Source organism: Podarcis raffonei, chromosome 6 (genome assembly GCF_027172205.1).
Source record: "Podarcis raffonei isolate rPodRaf1 chromosome 6, rPodRaf1.pri, whole genome shotgun sequence".
Classification (NCBI taxonomy): Eukaryota; Metazoa; Chordata; class Lepidosauria; order Squamata; family Lacertidae; genus Podarcis; species Podarcis raffonei.
In genome coordinates this window covers 7588028-7610663 of record NC_070607.1, presented here as the reverse complement: position 1 = coordinate 7610663, position 22636 = coordinate 7588028, and the positions used below count along the sequence as shown (strand labels likewise).

The window sequence follows — 22636 nt, the reverse complement described above, 5'->3', positions numbered from 1 at the left end:
TAGCTACTTAGCCAGGTGAATTAAATGCTATCAATAGTACAGGTTACAAATGGGACGGGGAAACTGGGTTGTCGATGGAACAAGGAGGAACAACAGGGTGACACAAGGAAAAGTGGGGGTAACATTTGCTCAGGGGACATTTTAGAAAAAACAGGGACAAGCTCGTTTGTTTGACTCACTTTGTGATTTTAAATATCCTTAGAAGTCGCAGGGCTCGTAAGACGCTAATCCCAAAAGAGGTTCCAGGTCTGAAGATCGTCCAAACCACTTCAAAGATGCTCCCCACTGTGACCTGAGTCATCAAACACATACAGAAGAAACAAGCAATTGAATCACCTATGAATGGAAAGACGTAAATGAGCAAATCCACCCAACATCTCAACCACCTTCTCAGCTATCCTCTCTCAGCGATCCCAGAAGGGCAAAGTCTCCCTGACAAGAGACTTAAAAAAGTGAGCTGGACTGGGAAAAATTGTGGGGAGTAAATCTGAAATTTACAGATTATTCTCTTTTGAAAGAAAATCACATGAAGATGATGTACAGATGGTACAAATAGCAAAAATGTACAAAACCAGGTCAAATATTTGCTGGAAATGTAAAGAAAAAGAAGGTACTTTTTATCATATGTGGTGGGAATGTAGAGAAGTAAAAAAATATTGGGAAATGATATATAACGAATTGAAAAAAATGTTTAAAATGACATTTGCAAAAAAAACCAGAAGCATTTTTGTTAGAGATTGTAGGACAAGACCTGCCAAGAAAAATAAAAAATCTATTTATGTATGCTACAACAGCGGCAAGAATCTTGTTAGCACAAGGCTGGAAGAACGAGGAAATCCCAACGAAAGAACAGTGGCAAGAAAAATTGATGAGCTATGCGGAATTGGCCAAGTTGATATATAAACTGTGTGACAAGGACAATCGTGGCTTTAAGGAAGAATGGGAACTTTTTACAAACTACTTAAAAAGACAACCAAATGACTTGGACTCCTTGGCAGGTTTTGAATAAACACCCACAAATTTATTAGTTGAATATATGATGGACAAGGCAAGGATATGTACAATTTTATAATATGCAGAGAACAATATGTGCAAAGAAACCAGAGAGGTGAACTGAGGAAAGTCCGGGGGGGGGGAGAGAGGGGGGAGGGATGGGAAGGGAGGGGGGAAAGGGGGGAAATAATGAAATCGAATTTTTGGATTGATAAATTGTTATGTTGAAATTGTTTAATAATTTTTTTTTTAAAAAAAATGAGCTGGAAGAAAGGCCCTCCTTATGCCATGTTTGTGGACTCCATGAAGTGAATATATGAATGAACAATCTGTTTCATTCAAATGACTGTAATTTCTCCGCCAATTCCTGGTAATTTGGCTCTTGGAGGTGTTACAATAACACCACGTTTCCACCCCCTCTCCCCTTCCAGGATCTTCTACACATCAGCGCAGTTCCCCAGAGAATCTTCTACCCCGCTCTGCCATTCGCACTTGTTGTGTTCTGCTTCTTATCTACGCAGTGCTTACCCCACAGTCAAAGCAGTTGAAAGAAGAATGGAAATAAAGTCGGGGCCCCATCCCGTACATCTTCAAGGACATCTCTAGGAGGAAGAGGCCCAGAAATATAAACTCTGCATAGTCTGAAAGAAAGAAATTCAGGTCTGTTCATTCGATCTCTGCTTCTCTCCATCCACTATTGCAACAAAACTTCACAGCACTGCATGATGAACCCACCCAGAGCTGGTTCATGCTGAGAAATTTCTCCCCATGCCGGCACACAACATGAACCAGGCCACAGGAGCAGGGCTTGGTTGCCATCTTTGTAGCTGCAGCTTCTAAGGAAAATGTGGTGGTGAGAATAGAAATAGGCAACTTCCCTGCATGGGGCAGAAAGACAACGGACCAATTTCTAGTTGACCACCTGGTACCTGCTGGGGAAGTCTTGAGAAGAATGTTGGACCTTTGACCCAACCAGATGCTTCTTACGTTCCTTCCTAACCATGGTGCACATTCAGGATCACTGAACACAGATCACACCTTCTGCGGAGAGCTCTTTACCACAGTTAAAATGCATTGGTGAAACCACACAGGCTCCATAAAATAAAATAAAAATAGACCACATGAGGTTGAGGTTGGCCCATCCTTAGCCTGACCTTTCTTCAAGAGATTAGTTTGATGGTGTGAATAATAATAATATTGGTCGAAAAGCTGGAAGCAAAGTCTGGGGACTTCAGTTCCCCAGGAAAACTCCTTGTCAGTTCTGCTGTTTCTTCAGCCTGCTATTTTATACAACAGCAGCTTTTTGTGAGGGCTCTCTAAACAATGTTGTGGTCAGCCCAGCCAAACCTGTAGCAATTAAAGAGGTTGCTGAAGTGCTTGTGCCTAGGGGAGACTGACAGTTGTCACACCACTAATGGTCCTTTCTTCTGGGCTCAGAACCAACAACTCCCCCCCAGAATAAGCTTTTTAAAAAATGGTGGCCAGCAATATTGTGCTTAGCAGTTGCTGGGGGTTTTAAAAAATGAAAAGTAAACCCCAAACAACACAAAAATATAACACTAAAATTGAAACTGATATAAAACTAAAACAACATAAAAGCTTCAAACATTCATCTACATAATACCACAGAAGAAAGTTTACTGTCGTTTCAGGCTTCACTGTGGAAGGGTTTAAATAAATGTGATGAAATTAATAGCCAATTTCGTACCATCAGCCAGACTGGGAGAAGATATAGATTCAGGATACGCTCAGGCAGCAGATAACATTTTTACTACCTTTCCCTTATAAAATATGTTTTGTTCTTTGCACCAACATACGCACAGAATCTTGTCTGGAAATCTTATCAATATTTATAGGATCTAATAAGAACATAAGATTCTGAAGAAGCTTTTTTTGTTGGCAGCCAGAAAAACAATAGCACGACAATGGAAAAACCTGGATAATGTGTCTTTGAAGATTTGGCGTGGAAACACATGGCGTATAGCAATATCAGAGAGAGAGAAAACACTTTATACTCAGGTTTGGTACAATGAAAAGCACACCCACAGGATTTTAGTGCTGTATGGTGGGACTTTATTTGATGCACAATGGATAATAGAGAATAGGGGGCATTTCCAGAAGTGGCAAGAAGTGTATGTCAGGGTGATGTCTTAGACAATTGATTAGAGTACACTTAGAACCATAAAGTAAGATTTAGACAAGATATTTATGTGAGAGATGCTGTATCATTTGAACCCCCTCCATAACAGTTCTGTGGTCATATACTGTATTTTGTAGGAGTGGGTGGCACTGTGGTCTAACCACTGAACCTCTTGGGCTTGCTAATCGGAAGGTCGGCGGTTCAAATCCCTGCAACAGGGTGAGCTCCCGTTGCTCTGTCCCAGCTCCTGCCAACCTAGCACTTCAAAAGCACGCCAGTGAAAGTAGATAAATAGGTACCACTGCAGTGGGAAGGTAAATGGCATTTCCATGCGCTCTGGTTTCTGTCACAGTGCTCCATTGTGCCAGAAGCGGTTTAGCCATGCTGGCCACATGACCTGGAAAGCTGTCTGTGGACAAACACTGGCTCCCTTGGCCTGAAAGCAAGTTGAGCGCCACTACCCCATAGTCACCTTTGATTGGACTTAACCGTCCATGGGTCCTTTACCTTTTACCTATTATATTTTGTATTTCATTTGTAGACTTTGAGATTTTTGTTTCTGCGTACTGTCACTGCTGCCCTTTGTGCATGGGAACAATTATAAATAAAACAACAATGGCACACCTATTTCTGTCTAATGTGGGCAAAACTGGAACACCACAGAGAAGATCTTGCAAGTGAGAGGCACAGTGGAGTGGCTGCTGACCTGCATAAAATATATTGTGTGCATAGGGCTCAAGTCAATACGATAATCTCTATTGTCATTGTCCCATACAGAACAACAAAATTGAAAAAACACACTACATCAGACATTCAAAAATCAACAAGCCTGCTATCCCAGCCTGGTTAACCCCCTAAAAACTCTGATACCCCATAATTAAATACAATATACTCCCACAGAGACTACCTTACACTGCGTTTAAAACCAAAACCGCATTTGGATAGAAACTGTTTCTCAGGCGGCTAGTCCTAGTCTTTATAACCCTGTACCTTCTTCCAGAAGGCAGAAGCTGAAAGAGATCATTTCCGGGGTGTGCACTATCCTGCACTATCTCTGCAGCTTTCTTATGGCACCTGGAAGCATAGATTTGATCCAAGGTGGGAAGAGTGCACCCAATTATTCTCTCTGCAGTCTTTACAACCCTGGACAGCATTGTTTTTCCCCGTGCAGCTCCCAAACCACACACACAGACCATAAGTTAATACACTCTCAACAGTACAATGGTAGAATGCCATCAACAGGTCCTTTGAGAGATTATTTTTGCAGAGGATTCTCAGAAAATTAAAGAGTCTAATACTCTTTCATTAGTGAGCAGATTTGTGCTGAATATTCGCCGGTTTCGAATACTAGCTCGGAAAGGATCGCATTCTGTGCTGCCAAACTAACCAAAAGAAGAAAACAAATTAACTTTGCCAAGCATTCACATTGTCTCAGTGCTTTTCAGCCTCCCTTCATTCTCCTGGTTGCTGCTTCCTCTGGGCACCATGCTGGCCCACATGTTTTGGTTTTAAGACATCCATGATGCGTCCACCACACCAGCAGAAGCATCGTGACATCATCCACAAAGCCACTCAGATTAATAGCAGCGAGCGTAAATGTGGTTGAGGGCAATGAGGGGAAAGAAGAAAACATGGTGCACAGAAGGAGCAGCTAAAGGAATGAACGTGCCGGACAACAATGTGAATACATTTGCATCATGTCCAAAAAATCTCTGAAAGCAGCCAGTGCTCTTTGACACTCACCGCTGCGGTGCATGCTAACTATTAAAAGTGCGGCTAGAAAGGAGACTTTCATCCTGCCTTGTGCCATTTTATTTGAACAACTCAACTTCACTGGGGTATATTTCTGAATGAAACCTGTGTTGGAACAGGATCAGGCACCACAAGCTGCAAAGACTGGTTGGGAGCCGCCAGTTTCTTGAAGAGATAGAACCAAGAAGGGAAGAAGAAGAAGAAGAAGAAGAAGAAGAAGAAGAAGAAGAAGAAGAAGAAGAGGAGGAGGAGGAGGAGGAGGAGGAGGAGGAGGAGGAGGAGGAGGAGTTTGGATTTGATATCCTGTTTTATCACTACCCTAAGGAGTCTCAAAGTGGCTAACAATCTCCTTTCCCTTCTTCCCCCACAACAAACACCCTGTGAGGTGAGTGGGGCTGAGAGATTTCAGAGAAGTGTGACTAGCCCAAGGTCACCCAGCAGCTGCATGTGGAGGAGCGGGGAAGCGAACCCAGTTCACCAGATTACGAGTCTACCGCTCTTAACCACTACATCACACTGGCCCTGTGCCTGAATTTTTCTGGAAGAAACATGCCCTTGCTTGCACATGCATTTGGCTCTGGGGAAGGGTTTGTTCTTCCACTTTCTGCTGCTGCTGCATTAGCGAGGCATCAATGACACAGAACTCCGTCACTTACAGAGGAGGTGCGTGAGCCAAGGAGGTTGGCTGTGATGGACGATGGCCACACAGGCCGTGTTGAGGGCCACGATGCTCAAGACGAGCCAATAGAACACCTGGGATTTCACCATGTGGCGGACAGAGATGCGCAGGAGGCGCTCCTTGTGACGGAAATACGAGGCGCCATCCAGTTTGGCGCTCTTGATGCTGGCCCGAGCGAGGGGGGTGCCTGCAACAGGATGGAAAAGAAAGACAGGAGATGTCAACAGAGATAAATGGTGCAAGGACATTTCACAAAAGTAAAGACAAACTCCTTGCTGTCTCAGTGCTTTATGCATGCAAGGAAGTACTGTGAAGCTGTAGGCCAGGGTTGGGCCTATTCAGGCCTGCCAGTTGGCTCTCCAGGACTTTTTGGGCAAAGTGTGCCCACTGTTCCTGTACCTGATATCATACATGATGTCTAAAATTGGACTAAAATTGTCAACCGAAAGCTTTACTTTTCCAGTTCATCACCACAACAGTTATTGACACTGGGCTTCAGTAAAGCAAACAATTTAATAGGACAGCACCTATACGATATCGAGCGACAGAATAATTTGGCGACGCTAAGGAAATTTTGTCCATGGTATGATTATTTTCCACCTAGTCATTTTGACACTTTGGCACCCTATTTGCAAAATTTAACCTTTCTAAAATACAGGCGCGCTTTCACTTTCGAAAATGGAATATACTGTCTTTGGCTGTAGTTGAGGGTCAATTTCAAAAACCTCCACTAGAAAAAATGGTTATGTCCATGTGGAGATGGCAGTACTGAGTCAGTGGCTGATGTGACTTGCACTTTTTATAAAGATTTGAGGAGTGAGGTTATTAAAATGTAAAGGGACCCCTGACCATTAGGTCCAGTCGTGGCCAACTCTGGGGTTGCAGCGCTCATCTCGCTTTATTGGCCGAGGGAGCCAGCGTACAGCTTCCGGGTCATGTGGCCAGCATGACTAAGCCGCTTCTGGCAAACCAGAGCAGCGCACGGAAACGTCGTTTACCTTCCCGCCAGAGTGGTACCTATTTATCTACTTGCACTTTGATGTGCTTTCAAACTGCTAGGTTGGCAGGATCAGGGGCCGAGCAACAGGAGCTCACCCCATCGCGGGGATTTGAACTGTCGACCATCCGCGTCCCCAAGTGAGGTTATTACCCTTCTACTATTGTTCATGTCGGCTGACTCAACCATCCCTATTGTGTCCTTTCTTTTAGCAGATCAAGATGATCAGCTGACAGCAAAAACTGCAAGGCTTTTAGTGGGGCAATTAGAATAAGATCTACTATTGGATGTAAACCTCCAAAATGTAGTTTGTATAGTTAAGTTTTTAACTCTATCTTCGGTACATTATTTTATTTTATTTTATTTTATTGTTATGGCTAGTGGCTGATGCAAACAAAGATTCTTCTGATCTGATTTATATGAAGTCAGGCACAGGAAGCTTCAAGCCACAGCTAAAATAAAGAAGGTCAGATCCTGTTCCCTCCCTGCTCACTTGCTATAGACAAGCTTGGGCAAAATTTAGATCTGGCTGTATGATAGCCCTGTCTTGGACAGAAGGGAACAGGATGCTTCCTCCTTTTGGTCTGTGTATGTATCAATGAATGAGGACAAAATTATGATTTTTTAGAACCCAGCTTCTCCTCATTCAGTGCTTTAGGGTTTAACATTTGTTTGAGCCCATAGGAGCCATGAATTTCAGCAAGCTACCTGAGCTCATATTGACCCCTAAATACCATCTCCAGCAGAGTCTGGCCAACTTGAGCTTTGTGAGACCTTTCCCTATATGCATACAATCATTTCCTGTGGTTTTTTTAAAAGAGTAATTACTAGTCTGAAACTCATCCTGAAAGCTCAAGTGTGTCTGTGAATAAGCTGATAGTTTTTAAAGCATTAAACAGCACTTCAGACAATATTGTTCTCATTCCCAGAAGGATGCAGCTAATCGCCAAAACCATGTATTTATTACAAAACAGAGATAGTATCTCCGTCACATGTTTACACACACAGTATTCCAAAGAGGGAATAATAAATCACACTGCAAACTTTCAGGCTAAAGAACCCTAAGGAATACTAGTGCCAATTATCAAGTCAATTGCAGAATCTGAGTCCTTTTCTGGTACGCCAGATATTGGGACAAAAACACCTACTTTATTATACTCTGCAGCAATACCCATGCTGAGAGCTGCCTAACAAAAATAGTTTAAAAAAAATAAAAATCCAATGTTGAAAATCTACTGCATCAGGCCCGTAACGCACCCTTCCCAAAACTGCAAGAGAAATTGTTTGTTCTCTGTGTTAATCAAGTCGGGGGCAGCTACTGGAAAGCGTGGCGCGGTTAACTTATTTCAATCAAGAGTTTGCAATTATTCCCTCATTCTGTGCCTCTCTTCCAGAACGAAGGCATGTCCTCCTGCCAGCCCCAAGATAAAAGAATGAAAATGAGATGTTCTGCTTCTCACTTGAAGGAGTCACAAAATTCTGGATGATCCTGTGCCAACGCTTCTTTCTAGGGTGAGTCCACATGCAAAAGAGAATGGAACTTTTGAACCTCTAAGAGTTGCGTACGAATACCCCCCTTGGAATGCTGTCCAGGCCACACACCCTCTACAGGCCACGCCTCTCACCTGCCCAGGCCTTCAAGTGCATTTGCCCGGCTGGATCATGTCCCTAAACTGTGATCTTGGACCCTAAACTTCCATCCCTGCTTGTTATGTACTGAGCTGAATCCTAGAACAATAGGATCCAAAATGCAGCAGTCTGATTGGTCGGCAGGAGCCACCCAATCCAGCTCCAGGTGGAAGTGAAACAGTGACCTGATTGGCCTGCAGGAGCAGCCAATCAGGCTCCTGGATGAAATGAATCAGCAGCCTGATTGGTCTGCAGGAGCAGCCAATCAGGCTTCTGGAGGAAGTGAACCCGCAACCTGATTGGCTTACAGGAGCAGCCCGGAATTAGCCAATCATGCAGGGCCTATTGTGTAAATAATGTATATAGCTAGAAGTTTTGGGGAAAGTTTCATTGATTGCTACTATGAGCTGAATAAAGAGCATGAAATTCACACTTGACTCCGAGTCTGCTTCTTCTGATTTCATTTTGGTGTTGCAGTTTCACGCTTTTTGGTGAAGTATTATCGTTCACCACTGGTCAGAGGCACAAAAGCGGCGACTTTAGATGAATGAAGACCTGGGTTTGGAGCAAGAGCCCCAGGATAGGCACTGACTGTCTGCATCTTACCGACAGAAGAGATATCCACACGCTCATCGCTAGAGTCACGATTCATGACTTCTGTCCGATTCCTTTTAATGGTTGCTCTCCTGAGAACTAGGAAGGGCGGAGGAAAGGCAAAAAATAATCATCACCAACTTAATATGCTACTATAAGAAAGACACACCATAAACAAAACACATCCAAGAATGAAGGGCAAAAAAGAGAAACGTCTCACAGTTGGCATGGAAAAAGGACAAGTTCCTGATTTTTGCAATACGCCCAGCATGTTTTGGCTTAACCCTTTCCGGACCCATCGTTTTTTTCTTTGCAACCTATTCCCGCCCACTTTCCCCAACTTGCCAAGGCAACACAACTGTACATGTGGGAGAAGTAAAAGGTAAAGGGACCCCTGACCGTTAGGTCCAGTCGTGACCGACTCTGGGGTTGCGGCGCTCATCTCGCTTTATTGGCCAAGGGAGCCGGTGTACAGCTTCCGGGTCATGTGGCCAGCATGACTAAGCCGCTTCTGGCGAACCAGAGCAGCGCACGGAAATGCCGTTTACCTTCCCACTAGGTACCTATTTATCTACTTGCACTTTGATGTGTTTTCGAACTGCTAGGTTGGCAGGAGCAGGGACCGAGCAACGGGAGCTCACCCCATTGCAGGGATTCGAACCGCTGACCTTCTGATCGGCAAGTCCTAGGCTCTGTGGTTTAACCCACAGTGCCACCTGCATGTGGGGAAAGTAGCCTAGTGGAAAAAGCAGCAGGTGGAAGAAGCATTCTGCATCTCCCCATGGATATCAAATTTCAGGGTGCGTCCCCCCCCTTACCTTCTAATGCTGATGTGCCAGAATTCTTGTTCTCTTCAGCCAGCATGACTTCCTCTATGTAAAGATGCAAAAAGATAATAAAAAAAAAGTTTAGGAATGTATTTGTCAACTATCTAATCAGCAAAACAAAAGGGACAATATTATTTGGCGATATGAGACTAATCACATCATGGCAGTGGTAGGATCATTTGTCCACATCTATTCTACCTTGTGGGGAGAAAAAGAATCTTGATCACTTGCATTTTTCTTTTTTTAAAAAAAGAGCATGTTATGTAGGTTTTATGTGAATTCCAAATGTCTTTTAAGCTGAAGATATAGTTTTAAAAATGGCACAGCATATTTGAGCAATATAGAAAACAAAAGGCAGGTGTGCACTCCTACACAAGAGGCGTACAGTTAGGGAGCACTCAGCCAACAAACTAAAAAAGCCACCCTCAAACAACAAAACTTCAAGAAACTCACAGAATGTGACTGAAAATGGAAGAGTTTTATCACTATGTTCCAAACTGTATCTAGTAGATGTCTATGGCTTGCCATATAACCGCATTCCATACACTACAAAAGTTCAATGGCAACCAACATGGTATTGCATTTCTGGCAGTGAAGCCTCTGACATTTGTTGAATGAGCTAGTACGAATCTATGGAATGTCCACAAACATTCCAACTTCTCAGCAACAAAGTATTCACTGTAGAAGCTTAGGTGAGAATGGATCATTGACACAACAGGCACTAGGAGCTGTTGTGCAGAGCAGGCCAAGGAAACGGACTGAAGGAGGCACCGGAAGATGGGAAACCTAAGGGACAGGTAACCTGGAGGCAGGTTAGTTGAAGGGAAGAGACAAGGAAGGGGAGGAGATGCAGGAACCTGAGGGAAAGTCAGGTGGAACAGTCTCAAGACTAGGGAGCACTCAGCATAGGTTACCAAACCTAGACCCTGGAAAGACTCCTGCGCCACTGAGAGTTGCAAACTAGGGGCAATTCTGCCAGCTATGACTTCAGCAGCATTGTGATCTAGAAATCCTAAGGGGCAGTGGGGTGGAGGAACAATGATAGGATGGAGCTCTGAATTAACTTCACATTTTAATTTGAACTACTAAGCTAATACTTTGACTCCAGATTTATAATGAGAATGCAATACAGTAATATTGCTAAGAGGACTTAAAGGTAAAGGTACCCCTGACCGTTAGGTCAAGTCGCGGATGACTCTGGGGTTGCGGTGCTCATCTCGCTTTATTGGCCAAGGGAGCCGGCGTACATGACTAAGCCACTTCTGGCAAACCAGAGCAGCGCACGGAAACGCTCTCTCCTGACGGTTTGCTGTTGTTCCAAGCTGGCAGCTGGATTGGCTCCACATCCTTCCCTGACTCCAGACCTACTTTACCTGCTTTATCTATCCAAGCCCGGTAGCCGTTCAGCTCCCGTTCAATCTGCTGCTGCCTCCTCAGTTTCATGAAGGCCCGGCGGTTTTCCACTCGCTCCCTCTCTTTGGCAAATTCCCTGTAGAGGCAGGAAGGAGGCCAAGATCCTGTTAGAAAAAGACTTTCTGCAGCGCTACACCACTGAGTTGTATACTGCATGACACAGCCATGGCATGGAGGGGTGGGAAGAAAGCTGTCTTAGTTTGCGATGGGGGAAGCAAGGAGAAAACCCATACAGGTGAATCTGGAGAGAGAGAAGCACTGAGCTCAGAGCAGGTCAGCTGAAAGCGATTGCCAGGGGTTTGTATTTATTTATTCATTACTAGATTCCCAGCCCACCTTTGCCTCCAAGGAGCAAAAGGTGGAATACATGATTCCTCCTCCCCGTTATTCTCACAACACAGCAGGTTTGGCAGACTGGTTCAAGATTACCCACTGGGTTTCATAGCCAGGTATTTGAACCAGGGTCTCCCTGGTCCTATTTTATTTTATTTTTTGTGTTTTATTCTTTTATTCATTTAGTGTAACAATCTTTACAACAAAAGACTTCACACCCAGAATAAAATAATAAATGGTAAAACCTTGAGTTTCATATTTTCATTTAGACTAATCTCTTCTCAGAGTCCATTATTTTAATATTCCTGAATGTTTGTTTCCTTGTTTTAATTCCTTATTCTCAATCTCTTAAATCCTATATATATCTTTAACAATTTTTCAGTTAGTGCCCTCATCTCCCTCCCCAAGACCCATTGCTTCCCTCCACCCATACATACATACTGTTATTTTTTTTGTTGCTGCATTACCTGCTGTTTATATTTGTTGTTCCATCTTTGTTACGATATTATCCTATCTCCTTGTGCCCTTTAAGCTATTGCATATTAGTTTTTTAAGCTCCAAAACCAACTCTTTTCATGTAGACCTTTGTGCATTCCCACTCTTTATATTTTTTTTTATTAGGTCAACTTCTAATTGATGCTGTTAACTTTGCCATTTCTGCAAATTCGCAAATTTAGGCTCTCCATTCTAGTAATTCTGGTATTTTGTCTGTTTTCCAATTTTTCGCCAGGTCTCCCTGGTCCTAATCTAATCTCCTCTAACCTCTATACTGCAGTGGATTGAGCTGAGGTGAAAGAAGGACCTTTGCCCCACTCTCCAAGCTTGTTTATGTGTGTTTGTACAAACTGGACTAAGAGGAAGCCTGCAGCAGGCTGTTGACACCCCCTGAAACCAACTGGTCCCTACCACGGCTCAGTGTTAACAAATCAAGCCAAAGAATCACTCGCTCAAAGCTCCTCCCTGCTCGAAACCCACCACAAGCGAGTGCAAATAATCATAATCAAACACTGGAGAGACCTGTCAGGAGTAAGAATGGACCAATGGTACCAAATAGTATGGGAAACAGCCCTACTAGAAAAATTAACCAATAAACTGAAGCTTACATGGGGACAAATAGAAGAAGACGCCTTCACCCCGGTATGGTTCCCCTTTATCACATACACAGCCCAACAAGACAATGACAAGAATCCGCCAACAGCATACGAATCAATATGGCTAACCTGAGCCAAAACATCTATCCACCCCACTCACACATGAAAACAAAGATCACCACAGGCAATCACAAACGAACAACCACACCCTAGGCCAACCCCAACCTCTCTCAACACCAAAGGAACACAAGCGAATAGCAAAGAGAACCTGCACAAGCGACGCTGACACAAAACCCCACATATACTAAGTAAAATAGAAACATCGCTGCCTGACCCCACTCCCACTTGCCTTTCCACCCTCCTCCTCTTTCCCCATTTTCTTCCTAATGTAACACTAATGTCTCAACAAACGAAACTGATCTGTAAAAATGTTACTTGTAAAAGAAAAAAGAGAGACACTGCTCATACTTTTGTAAACCAATAATATTTTTTTAAAAAAATAAAAATACACTAAATAAAATAAAATAAATGCAAGTCCTCTGGGTGTGGGGAAGGGGTATTGGGGGTCTCTGCTGCCTGACTCCCCCACCTGCTTTCATTCTCAGCTTCCTGCAGACTTAAGTTCGCAAATGAGGGCGGAATAGATGAGCAGTATGAAATAAGAGACAATGCCTCCACTTTTAACTTATGGCTATTTTACTCATTTGCTGGGAGGATGTTTTCCTAACTCATCCCTTCCCTCCCGGCAACCTTTGCTGACCGCAGCTTTCCAAGGACAACTTTAAATGATGTGGGTTGCGCAGGTGGGAGGGCTGAAGCGGCGCTAACAGGCAAGCTTGGCAAAGGCAGGCGAGAGGAGGAGGGTTTCGAAAGCCACGCTTGAAAGCTGAAAACCTTGGCTTGTGGTCCAAGGGATTCGGAAGAGCATGAACGATAAAGTAAGACCTTGTGCATAATTCAGAGGGCAGGGCTGCTGCCTTCCTGCTGTCCGAACCAAACCTCTCTCCTGTCTCTTCAATACATGCTTATAATTCCACACATTCACTGCGCACTGACGTTCAGCAGAGAAAGGATTCATTCTCTCTCTCTTTTACACACACACACAGGCTGATGGGGTGGGGGCGTGGATGCATTATTCAAAGGAAATGTGTTTTGCTGCAGCCATGCTGCAGAGTCGCAGAATCTTCTGAAGGTGTGGAAGGGTGGGTGGAAAGGAAGAGAGGAGAGGGAGCAGGAGAATAATGCAGGTCCCCCTGGTAATACTCCAGGCTCCCTTGGCAACCACAATCCCCGCAAGGAGGAAGCTCTGTGGAGCCCACACAACACGCTGTCTTCTTCTCCATCACATCTGCAAAATTGACACTCCAGCGCAGAAGCAAGCAGCAGAACGGAAAACAACCCCTGATGACCCAAATGAGCATACGGTCTTTCTCTCTTCGCTTGTACACCTCTGGGACCCCTTCCACTGAAATAAGCTCCAATTAACTTGAAGTGAAGGCCCAAGACAGGAGTTGATCATCATGTGAGCTGCGCACAGGTGAACTGCAGCGAGCTGCTGGCTAGCCCTGTGGAGCCGCCTTTTATTGAGGCAAATATGCAAGCCAGGCAAATACATTTTGGGCTGTGACCTTTACACATCTTCCATCCCGAGATCGTGGGGTGGTACAAAGCTATTTTGGCACCTGTTTCCACAGCGTCATTTTCCCCTTGCACAGTGTATGACGAAGGAGACAAAAGGTCTCAGGGACAAAGGTTACAGACAGGACACCGCTGACTGCTGAGACCGCAAAAGGTCAGACATAGGGGACGATGTTCCGACAGCTGTGGCTTGTCTGGGGGGGGGGGATTTTCCTGCACCCCAGGGTCACGCGTGCAGGCAGACTGTGGCTGCCTGCTGGTGGAGAAGTGTGCTCCCTCCGCACCTCACTGTCCACTCCGCGATATCCCTACGTAACCTGACTCCACGAATGGAGGGCCAGTTCACAAAGACAAGCAAGCCCATGTTAAGCATCTAACAAGCTCAGGCCAATGTCTCATAGCGCTGCTGATGCAAAGCAGGCATAGACTTGGTTGGGTTCTTCAATGGGGGTGGGAAGGAGGTTGACCGGGAGACCTCTATAAGGGCAGGTTGCAAGTATAAGAAATGTTTCTTTGGAAATTGCATTAAATAAAATAAAATAAACAGTCTCTTCACACATGATGCTTTGCAATGAAATGGACACTTTACAGAGAGCTACCATCAACCCCACCTTTCAATTAGTATAGGTACACGTGTTTCCAAAAAATACATTTAGGTACATTCAATTAGGTACATGTGTTTCCAAAAAATATATTTGTCTCATCTGCACATGACATTTCCTTTTTTAAAGTCTACAGTGTGCACCTTAAATTGGACCTAGATGGATTTATGGGATAAAGATACTGTTATCGGTTCCCACCACAGGAAGTTTAATTTATTGGTTTGTTGAATTTGTATCCTGTCTTTGCACCAAATGGTACTTATGACAGCTGGTAGCAATGTCAAAAAATAAAAGCAGCATACAATAAAAGCCAATCAAATACAAACTAAAATAAACATAAAAACAAGGCAGGTAAAAACATCAGTAAAAACAACCAGTTAAAACCATTTGCAAGTCTGTAGCACTGGCAGATTTATAAAGAAAAGTTACGTGTCGTTGGCTGCAACGATAAACCCCATCAGAAGATTAAAGTGAGCAATTGCCCCAAGAGCACAATTTGCTTTTTACGAGCCCAGTTCTAGTTCAGAAACCCTGCTGCACTTCCAGTTGCATCATCAGGAGTGTGGGAATGACTATGGTTTCTAGTCAAAAATGAAGGGCAGACCACACATCTGAAAAGCACTTACTCCTGTGGTCTGCCTGTATTTGTAGAAAAAAGAGAGTTCCGGGTACATTCTGGCCTTCTTCACGGCTTCTGCACAGCACTACATTGGAAAGTTCCTTGAAGAACAGCAGCCCAGTCCTCCCCCTCCCCTATTAAAGAGTGGAGGGACACGGGTGGCGCTGTGGGTAAAACCTCAGTGCCTAGGACTTGCCGATCGTATGTTCGGCGGTTCGAATCCCCGCGGCGGGGTGAGCTCCCGTCTTTCAGTCCCAGCTCCTGCCCACCTAGCAGTTCGAAAGCACATCAAAGTGCAAGTAGATAAATAGGTACTGCTTTATAGCGGGAAGGTAAACGGCGTTTCCGTGTGCTGCGCTGGTGCCGGATCGCCAGAGCAGCTTTGTCACGCTGGCCACGTGACCCGGAAGTGTCTCTGGACAGCACTGGCCCCCGGCCTCTTAAGCGAGATGGGCGCACAACCCTAGAGTCGGACACGACTGGCCCATATGGGCAGGGGTACCTTTACCTTTACCTATTAAAGAGTACACTCTGTCACAGTACAGTGTGGTGTAGAGGTGAAGAGCAGTAAACTCCTAATCTGGTGAACCGGGTTCGCTTCCCCGCTCCTCCACATGCAGCTGCTGGGTGACCTTGGGCTAGTCACACTTCTCTGAAGTCTCTCACCCCCACTCACCTCACAGAGTGTTTGTTGTGGGGGAGGAAGGGAAAGGAGAGTGTTAGCCGCTTTGAGACTCCTTCGGGTAGTGATAAAGCGGGATATCAAATCCAAACTCCTCCTCCTCCTCCTCTTCTTCTTCTTCTTCTTCTTTGATGTTCATGCTGTCCTTTAGAGACTCTCTACCCTTCTCGCTGAAGGGACGCGGGTGGTGCTGTGGTCTGAACCACAGAGCCTAGGGCTCGCTGATCAGAAGGTTGGCGGTTCGCCGGCTCCCTCGGCCAGTAAAGCGAGATGAGTGCCGCAAACCCAGAGTCATCCATGACTGGACTTAATGGTCAGAGGTCCTTTACGTTTTTACCCCCTCGCTAAACTGGCACTGACTTCGGAACAATGACTTGGTAACCTAGATTAGATGGATGGCTAAGGCCTATTGAGGAGTTCAAGGAATGTGTCGGAGAGATCACAGATGCCTGTTGTGTGGGAAGGTTTGAAGGGGGCTTCTTCACATGGGGATCTGGATGCAATTGGGAATGCCCTTCAGGATCATGCAGGATTCCAAGTTGTGGGAAGGACTCTCAGCACATTCAGCTGAATGTACAAAGAATTCTGCTTCAGGCATTGAGCCTCAGCTCTTAACATTGTCAATGGGGGCACTGGGAAACACATGTCCCCCCCCCCATGGTATTGCCACACACGCTATTTAAACAGCTGCATAGGGCTCTAGTTGCTGTAGTTTTGCCACTGAGGCTAAATTCACCATAAAATATCAAAAAAATCAATAGCTGCCACTACTTAATAGGCTGAAAGAGCAACAGGGGCTTTCTGCACCGAGGAAAAGTTTAACTAGGATATCAAATGAAACTCTGCCACCTTCCAGTCTCTAACCACCCGTGACCTCAAAAGAGCAAAAGAAAGGGCACTTGACCAAAGGTACAACAGTATTAATGTGGGAAGAGAGTAGATGAGTTAGCAGCCTCTCCGATCAGACCTGCTGTTAAGTTTATTAACACAGAGAGAATTGTTGCGGGCAAGAAAACAAAAAGAGCAGAATGATTTTAATGATACATACTTGCTCTAGCTGGCATCATCGGTGGGTCTGTTATGTTTTACTTGGCCGCAGAAGTTGTATAGAATAAAGCAGTAATTTTGACTCTGAAATTAATGTCTTTCTCTGCCATCTTGGCAGAAAAGGTAGAGTGGAATCCAGACAGAAGACTGTACATTAATTGGAAATTGATGTTAGGACACAATCTGATTCAGGAATCGTTCTCAAATATAGGTTGGATGGGGGAAGCCAAGTGTGTCCTTATCCGGGCCAATATACAATTAGAGTCTACGTTGAAAGAAATGGGAGCCTTGTAACCTTTCCACCAATTTACCTCAAACAAACATGAACTGATGTGTAATTTCCTGGATTTCCCCATGATCCCTTTTGAAACTCTTTAAGAATTATCCAGAGGATACCACCTGGATTTGTTAAGTTTTAATTTGTCAATAATGCCTAGAGCATCTTCTGTTGTCACCCCTATTGGGCTTCATTCTGCCTTCCAGACAAAGCTATCTCACGGAGGCACAATGATGGGAAGAGTGCTAACTGCAGGATGAAAAGACTGATCTTATTTGACAAGACATAGCTAAGCAAATGGATCCATATGTTCATGTTTTGCAGTTCCCTTTGGTTTTGAGAACAAGACCTCACAGTGAAGCTTGGCTCAGGTTCAATGCAGCTCAATGCAGCTCATACAGGTGATGTTTTGCCTAACGTGCACTTTCAGAGGATATTTTTATGAGCAGGTTCATTCTGTTATTAATAACGGTGAAGATTCACCTCCATCTTTGAGCTCTAAGGTGTTCAGCGAGAAGCTGACTAATGGCAGCAATTCAAGATAAATAGGTAGTTCTTTCACGAAGGCAAAATATCTTTCTTACTTACTTAAATACCTAGCTAACCACAAGAAATATGTAAGAGAAATCAGACCAGGAGGGCCAGATCAGGCTGAATTGCTGCCATAAATTGCTGCCATAAATGTTAGACACAAGGACTGATACGCTGTGAGCTCTCTTTAGTTTAGTTTTCATACTAAAGTTCCTTTTTGTTCATGTGGACTACTGCTACACCTACTGCCACACATTCTGCCTCTGAATGTGCAAATGAACCTTAAAAGTTGAGTTATTTTTCCTCCAGAGAAAACCGATCCCAGAAAGACCACCCACAGCTTATTGAAGGCTGAAGATGAAAATAGTAGTGGACTAGTCCTGTTCTCAGCAGGTATGAAACCTGAGTCAAGTTTCCTTTCTCACACAGTTCACTTCCTTCCTATATTGTTGTGAGATCATAAAGAATCTGGCAAGAGTCCCATCTAGGACATCATTCTGTTTCCAACTGTGGTCAGGCATATATACCTCTGGGCAGATGGCCAACAGCCAGGACTTAAAGGTTGCCAACAACTAGAACAGTTTTCCCCCTGTTGCTTATTCCCAGCACCTGGAACTAAGAGATACACTACGTCTGAACATGGAAATTCCATTGAGCTAATGGCTATTGGGACGTGGGTGGCGCTGTGGTTAAACCACCGACCCTAGGACTTGCCGATCAGAAGGTGGGTGGTTTGAATCCCTACGGCGAAGTGAGCTCCCGTTGCTCAGCCCCAGCTCCTGCCAACCTAGCAGTTCTAAAGCACATCAAAGTGCAAGTAGATAAATAGGTACCACTCCAGCGGGAAGGTAAACGGTGTTTCCGTGCACTGCTCTGGTTCGCCAGAAGCGGCTTAGTCATGCTGGCCACATGACCCAGAAACTGTATGCCGGCTCCCTCGGCCAATAAAGCGAGATGATATCATTTTATGATGTCGTTTTTATCGTTTTACAGGGTGATATCATTTCTCCACACCATGATGTCATTTCTTACACACTTCTAGGTGTCGTTTTTGTTTTCTAATCTAAAAGAATCCAAAACACTTTAGAGTTTCTTACAAAGAAGGACATCAACCTTTCAATCATTTTCATTGCCCCTTTCTGTAGACCTTTTCCTGCTCAACAACATCTTTTGACATAAGCAAGAGTGAAACTGGTGTGGCGGAAGGCTGGAAGCCCAATGGCAGATGGAGCTGGAGCACAGGACAGGCAGAACCAACTAATTCCAGTTTTGTCCCCATCTTCCTCTCTGTTGAGTTCTCTTAAGGAGATATGGAGGCACCTCTGAAGAGACACTGTCCTGGTTCTCGTCAGTTTGATGGGCATTCACAGTAAACCTATAAGTGAGGTCTGTGAGGTGGATCTTAAAACACAGGCAGGAACTTTAGTAGAAGAAGAAGAGTTTGGATTTGATATCCAAGAAGGGAAGAAGAAAAAGAAGAAGAGGAGGAGGAGGAGGTTCAGATTTGATATCCCGCTTTATCACTACCCTAAGGAGTCTCAGAGCCGCTAACAATCTCCTTTCCCTTCCTCCCCCACAACAAACACTCTATGGGGTGAGTGGGGCTGAGAGACTTCAAAGAAGTATGACTAGTCCAAGGTGACCCAGCAGCTGCATGTGGAGGAGCGGGGAAGCGAACCCAGTTCACCAGATTACGAGTCCACCGCTCTTAACCATTACACCACACTGGCACACAAGGGCATTAATGAGGTTAAGGAGGAGGCAACCCAGGAATGGTTGTCAGTACAAAGGCAGGGAGGGTAGGGCTGGCTGAGGAGAAGAAAAGGCTCAACCCACACTAAGGGCCTTCTGGGTAGTGGCACCTGCCCTGTGGAACGCCCTCCCACCAGATGCCAAAGAGAAGAATAACTACCAGACTTTTAGAAGACATCTGAAGGCAGTCCTCTTTAGGGAAGCTTTTAATGTTTAACAGACTACTGTATTTTAATACTTTGCTGGAAGCCGCCCAGAGTGGCTGGGGAAACCCAGCCAGATGGGCGGTGTATAAATAATAAATTATTATTATAATTTTCACCTGCACTCCCACCCTTTTTTTTGCCCACTGCTTTCCCCATGAAAACCCGCTCTTTAACTCTTTGGGCAATGTGCAGGAAACCCAAATTGCAGTTTGTGGCGCTGTGGGTTAAACCACAGAGCGTAGGATTTGCCGATCAGAAGGTTGGCGGTTCGAATCCCCATGACAGGGTGAGCTCCTGTTGCTCGGTCCCTGCTCCTGCCAACCTAGCAGTTTGAAAGCACCCCTAAGTGCAAGTAGATCAATAGGGAAGGTAAACGGCGTTTCCGTGCGCTGCTCTGGTTTGCCAGAAGCGGCTTAGTCATGCTGGCCACATGACCCGGAAGCTGTACGCCGGCTCCCTCGGCCGGTAAAGCGAGATGAGCACCGCAACCCCAGAGTTGGTCACGACTAGACCTAATGGTCAGGGGTCCCTTTACCTTTACCTTTACTGAGTCAGAGTTAAAGAGCAGGTTTTCCTCCTGGGGGACAAAAAAACAAAAAGCACTCAGACAACAGACCAGGAAAGCACGAAGCTGTGGCTAGAAAGTGTAGGTATTTCAAATGCAGCTGCACCACAACCCCACAAATTTATATAAAAGCATTCAGATAGTGGCACTTCACCCTCTACAACCAATTTCCTAATAAGCCTTAAAATGCTGCCGTGCACCGAGTTGACATTTTCATTGAGCTACCTGTATCCATATTTTCCGTTCAAAGATCAGCAGTTTCACATTTGCATCCTTCAGAGAACTCTCAGGCGAATGTCATCTGGCTCTGCTGACTTGTTAACTTGCAATTTGTCAATTAGCATTAAAGCTCCATCATTTGTCACCTCTGTTTGACATAACTCCTCAGTTTCCCTGTCGCCTCACAAAATAAGAGTTCAGATGGGGAAATATGTCTCCGTTTTCTTCCACATGAAGACTCACACTTTTCGCCTCTCCAGAACCTGCTTTCAGTACACCATTTGTGGTCTCAACATCCTATCAAGTTTAACAGTCCTGGTAAGCTTAACTATCCCAATGCATTATTTTGAAAAAACAAAACCCACGATTTTTTGGGTTTGTGCTTTTAGCATAACTTTTTAATGTGAATCTTATGGACTTTTAATGTCTGTTTTTACACTGCTGCTTAATCACACTAGCATCCTCTTTGAAGTCTTTATATACAGTCTAAATCTGCGGTGATATCGATGTTACACTTTGCTCCAATCCATTAATATTTACTAAAGTACCTTCTTGCAATTTGATGCTACAATTTCTCTCACCATCTCCTGCAACCACATCAGAGCCATTATTCTGCATCCTGACATCTTTCCACCTTTGTACCCTTCTCTGCAACGATGCCTCAGCTATAAGTCCTCACTCAGGTCCTATGCTCCTGCACACCTTGGCCACCTTCCTGTAGGAATGGAATTAGACACTAGGAGAGAATCTGTGGTTTAGTTATTATCCTTCCTTGCAGCTTAAACTTGGAAGCCAAGTCAATGTTGATTTAACCTTCTGAAATATACTCAGAGTCGCAAAGTGATTTCATGCTCTTTATTCAGCTCATAGTGGTGAGGAGGAATGAATGAATGTCCCCTCAAAGTATCTGCTTTACATACATTATTTACACAATGGGCTGCACATGATTGGCTAATTCCGGAATTCTACTGTAAGCCAATCAGGTTGTGGATTCACTTCTATCTGGAGCATGATTGGGTGGTTCCTGCCAACCAATCATACTGCTGCATTGTTCTAGGACCAATCAGACTGCTGCCTTTTGGATCCTATTGTTCTAGGACCAATCAGACTGCTGCAGTTTGGATCCTATTCAACTCAGTACATAACACCTTCCATAAACAATAATCCAAGATGCTGTGAGGCAGATTGTATTTTCCTGGTATTGCCCCCTTTCTCCCCCTTAAAAACAGCAATCACACAAGCATTGTTTTGTGAGTAAATAAAGATAGTATTTATTTATATAATCTATATCTCAAAGCATCAGTTACTGCAGCCAAATGAAGGGAGGTTTATAACAAATATCTAAGTTACAAATGTATAAAATGTAAGTTCAAAAGTGGTGTCTGAGCTGCACGTGTTGTCAACTTGGCAACATGATGGAGAGATGCCCAGACAGGAAAGAAGCATGTTGTGTTACAGTTTCCTGCCAAAACAAAGGAAGTGATCTCACAGAGTTCTTTCCAGCAATTTTTACAGGACAGCTCAGGATGTAAACAGGAGTGTGAACCAGATTAAGCATCATTCCTTCTCCATGTTGAACTCTGCAAGTGTGCACGTGTGGAATCTCAAAAAGAGGATTCTCAGCAAACAACTATTGCCAGGATTCTTTTGGAGGAAACTATAAATCGAATAAAACCAATATACCTCTGTAGCAATACATGTGTATCACACATTGTTCCTTGAAATCTTGCCTGGAAAGTTTCTCCCTTTCTCCCTTTAGCAGTTTCTAAGAAGCAGGGTGAAGGCACAGGGAGAAGAAATGGTAAGTGTATAGGGCAAAAGAACCGCAATATTACAACAGGAATGCAGAGCTTGAGAGGGTGGCAAATAACACGCAGAGTATATTATCTGGTCTGATGGATCCACAAGTTGCAACCCATCTGCCATCCTCCTTGCTTGGCTCCCGCTCCTTTCAGTTTCCATAGGAATTCTCTTCTTCTTTGGCAATCCTTCGTAGCCAAGTAAGATGGTCTTCCATGAACACGGTCATAACAGTGAGACTGTAAGTGAC

At 44.4% G+C, this 22636-nt stretch overlaps 1 protein-coding gene across 5 annotated transcripts in view; it reads right to left on the bottom strand.

The window, feature by feature from the left end:
• The window catches only part of CACNA1E (calcium voltage-gated channel subunit alpha1 E), a 484689-nt gene that overhangs the window by 132896 nt on the left and 329157 nt on the right, over positions 1-22636 (bottom strand). For all 5 annotated transcript variants that reach the window (XM_053391318.1, XM_053391316.1, XM_053391315.1 and 2 more), the window contains exons 10-15: positions 10985-11100; positions 9603-9656; positions 8797-8883; positions 5542-5751; positions 1522-1634; positions 180-292 (exon numbers count right to left, since the gene is read on the bottom strand). In XM_053391318.1, the coding sequence (XP_053247293.1) occupies positions 180-292; positions 1522-1634; positions 5542-5751; positions 8797-8883; positions 9603-9656; positions 10985-11100 (693 nt within the window). The remainder of the gene's footprint in view (positions 1-179; positions 293-1521; positions 1635-5541; positions 5752-8796; positions 8884-9602; positions 9657-10984; positions 11101-22636) is intronic.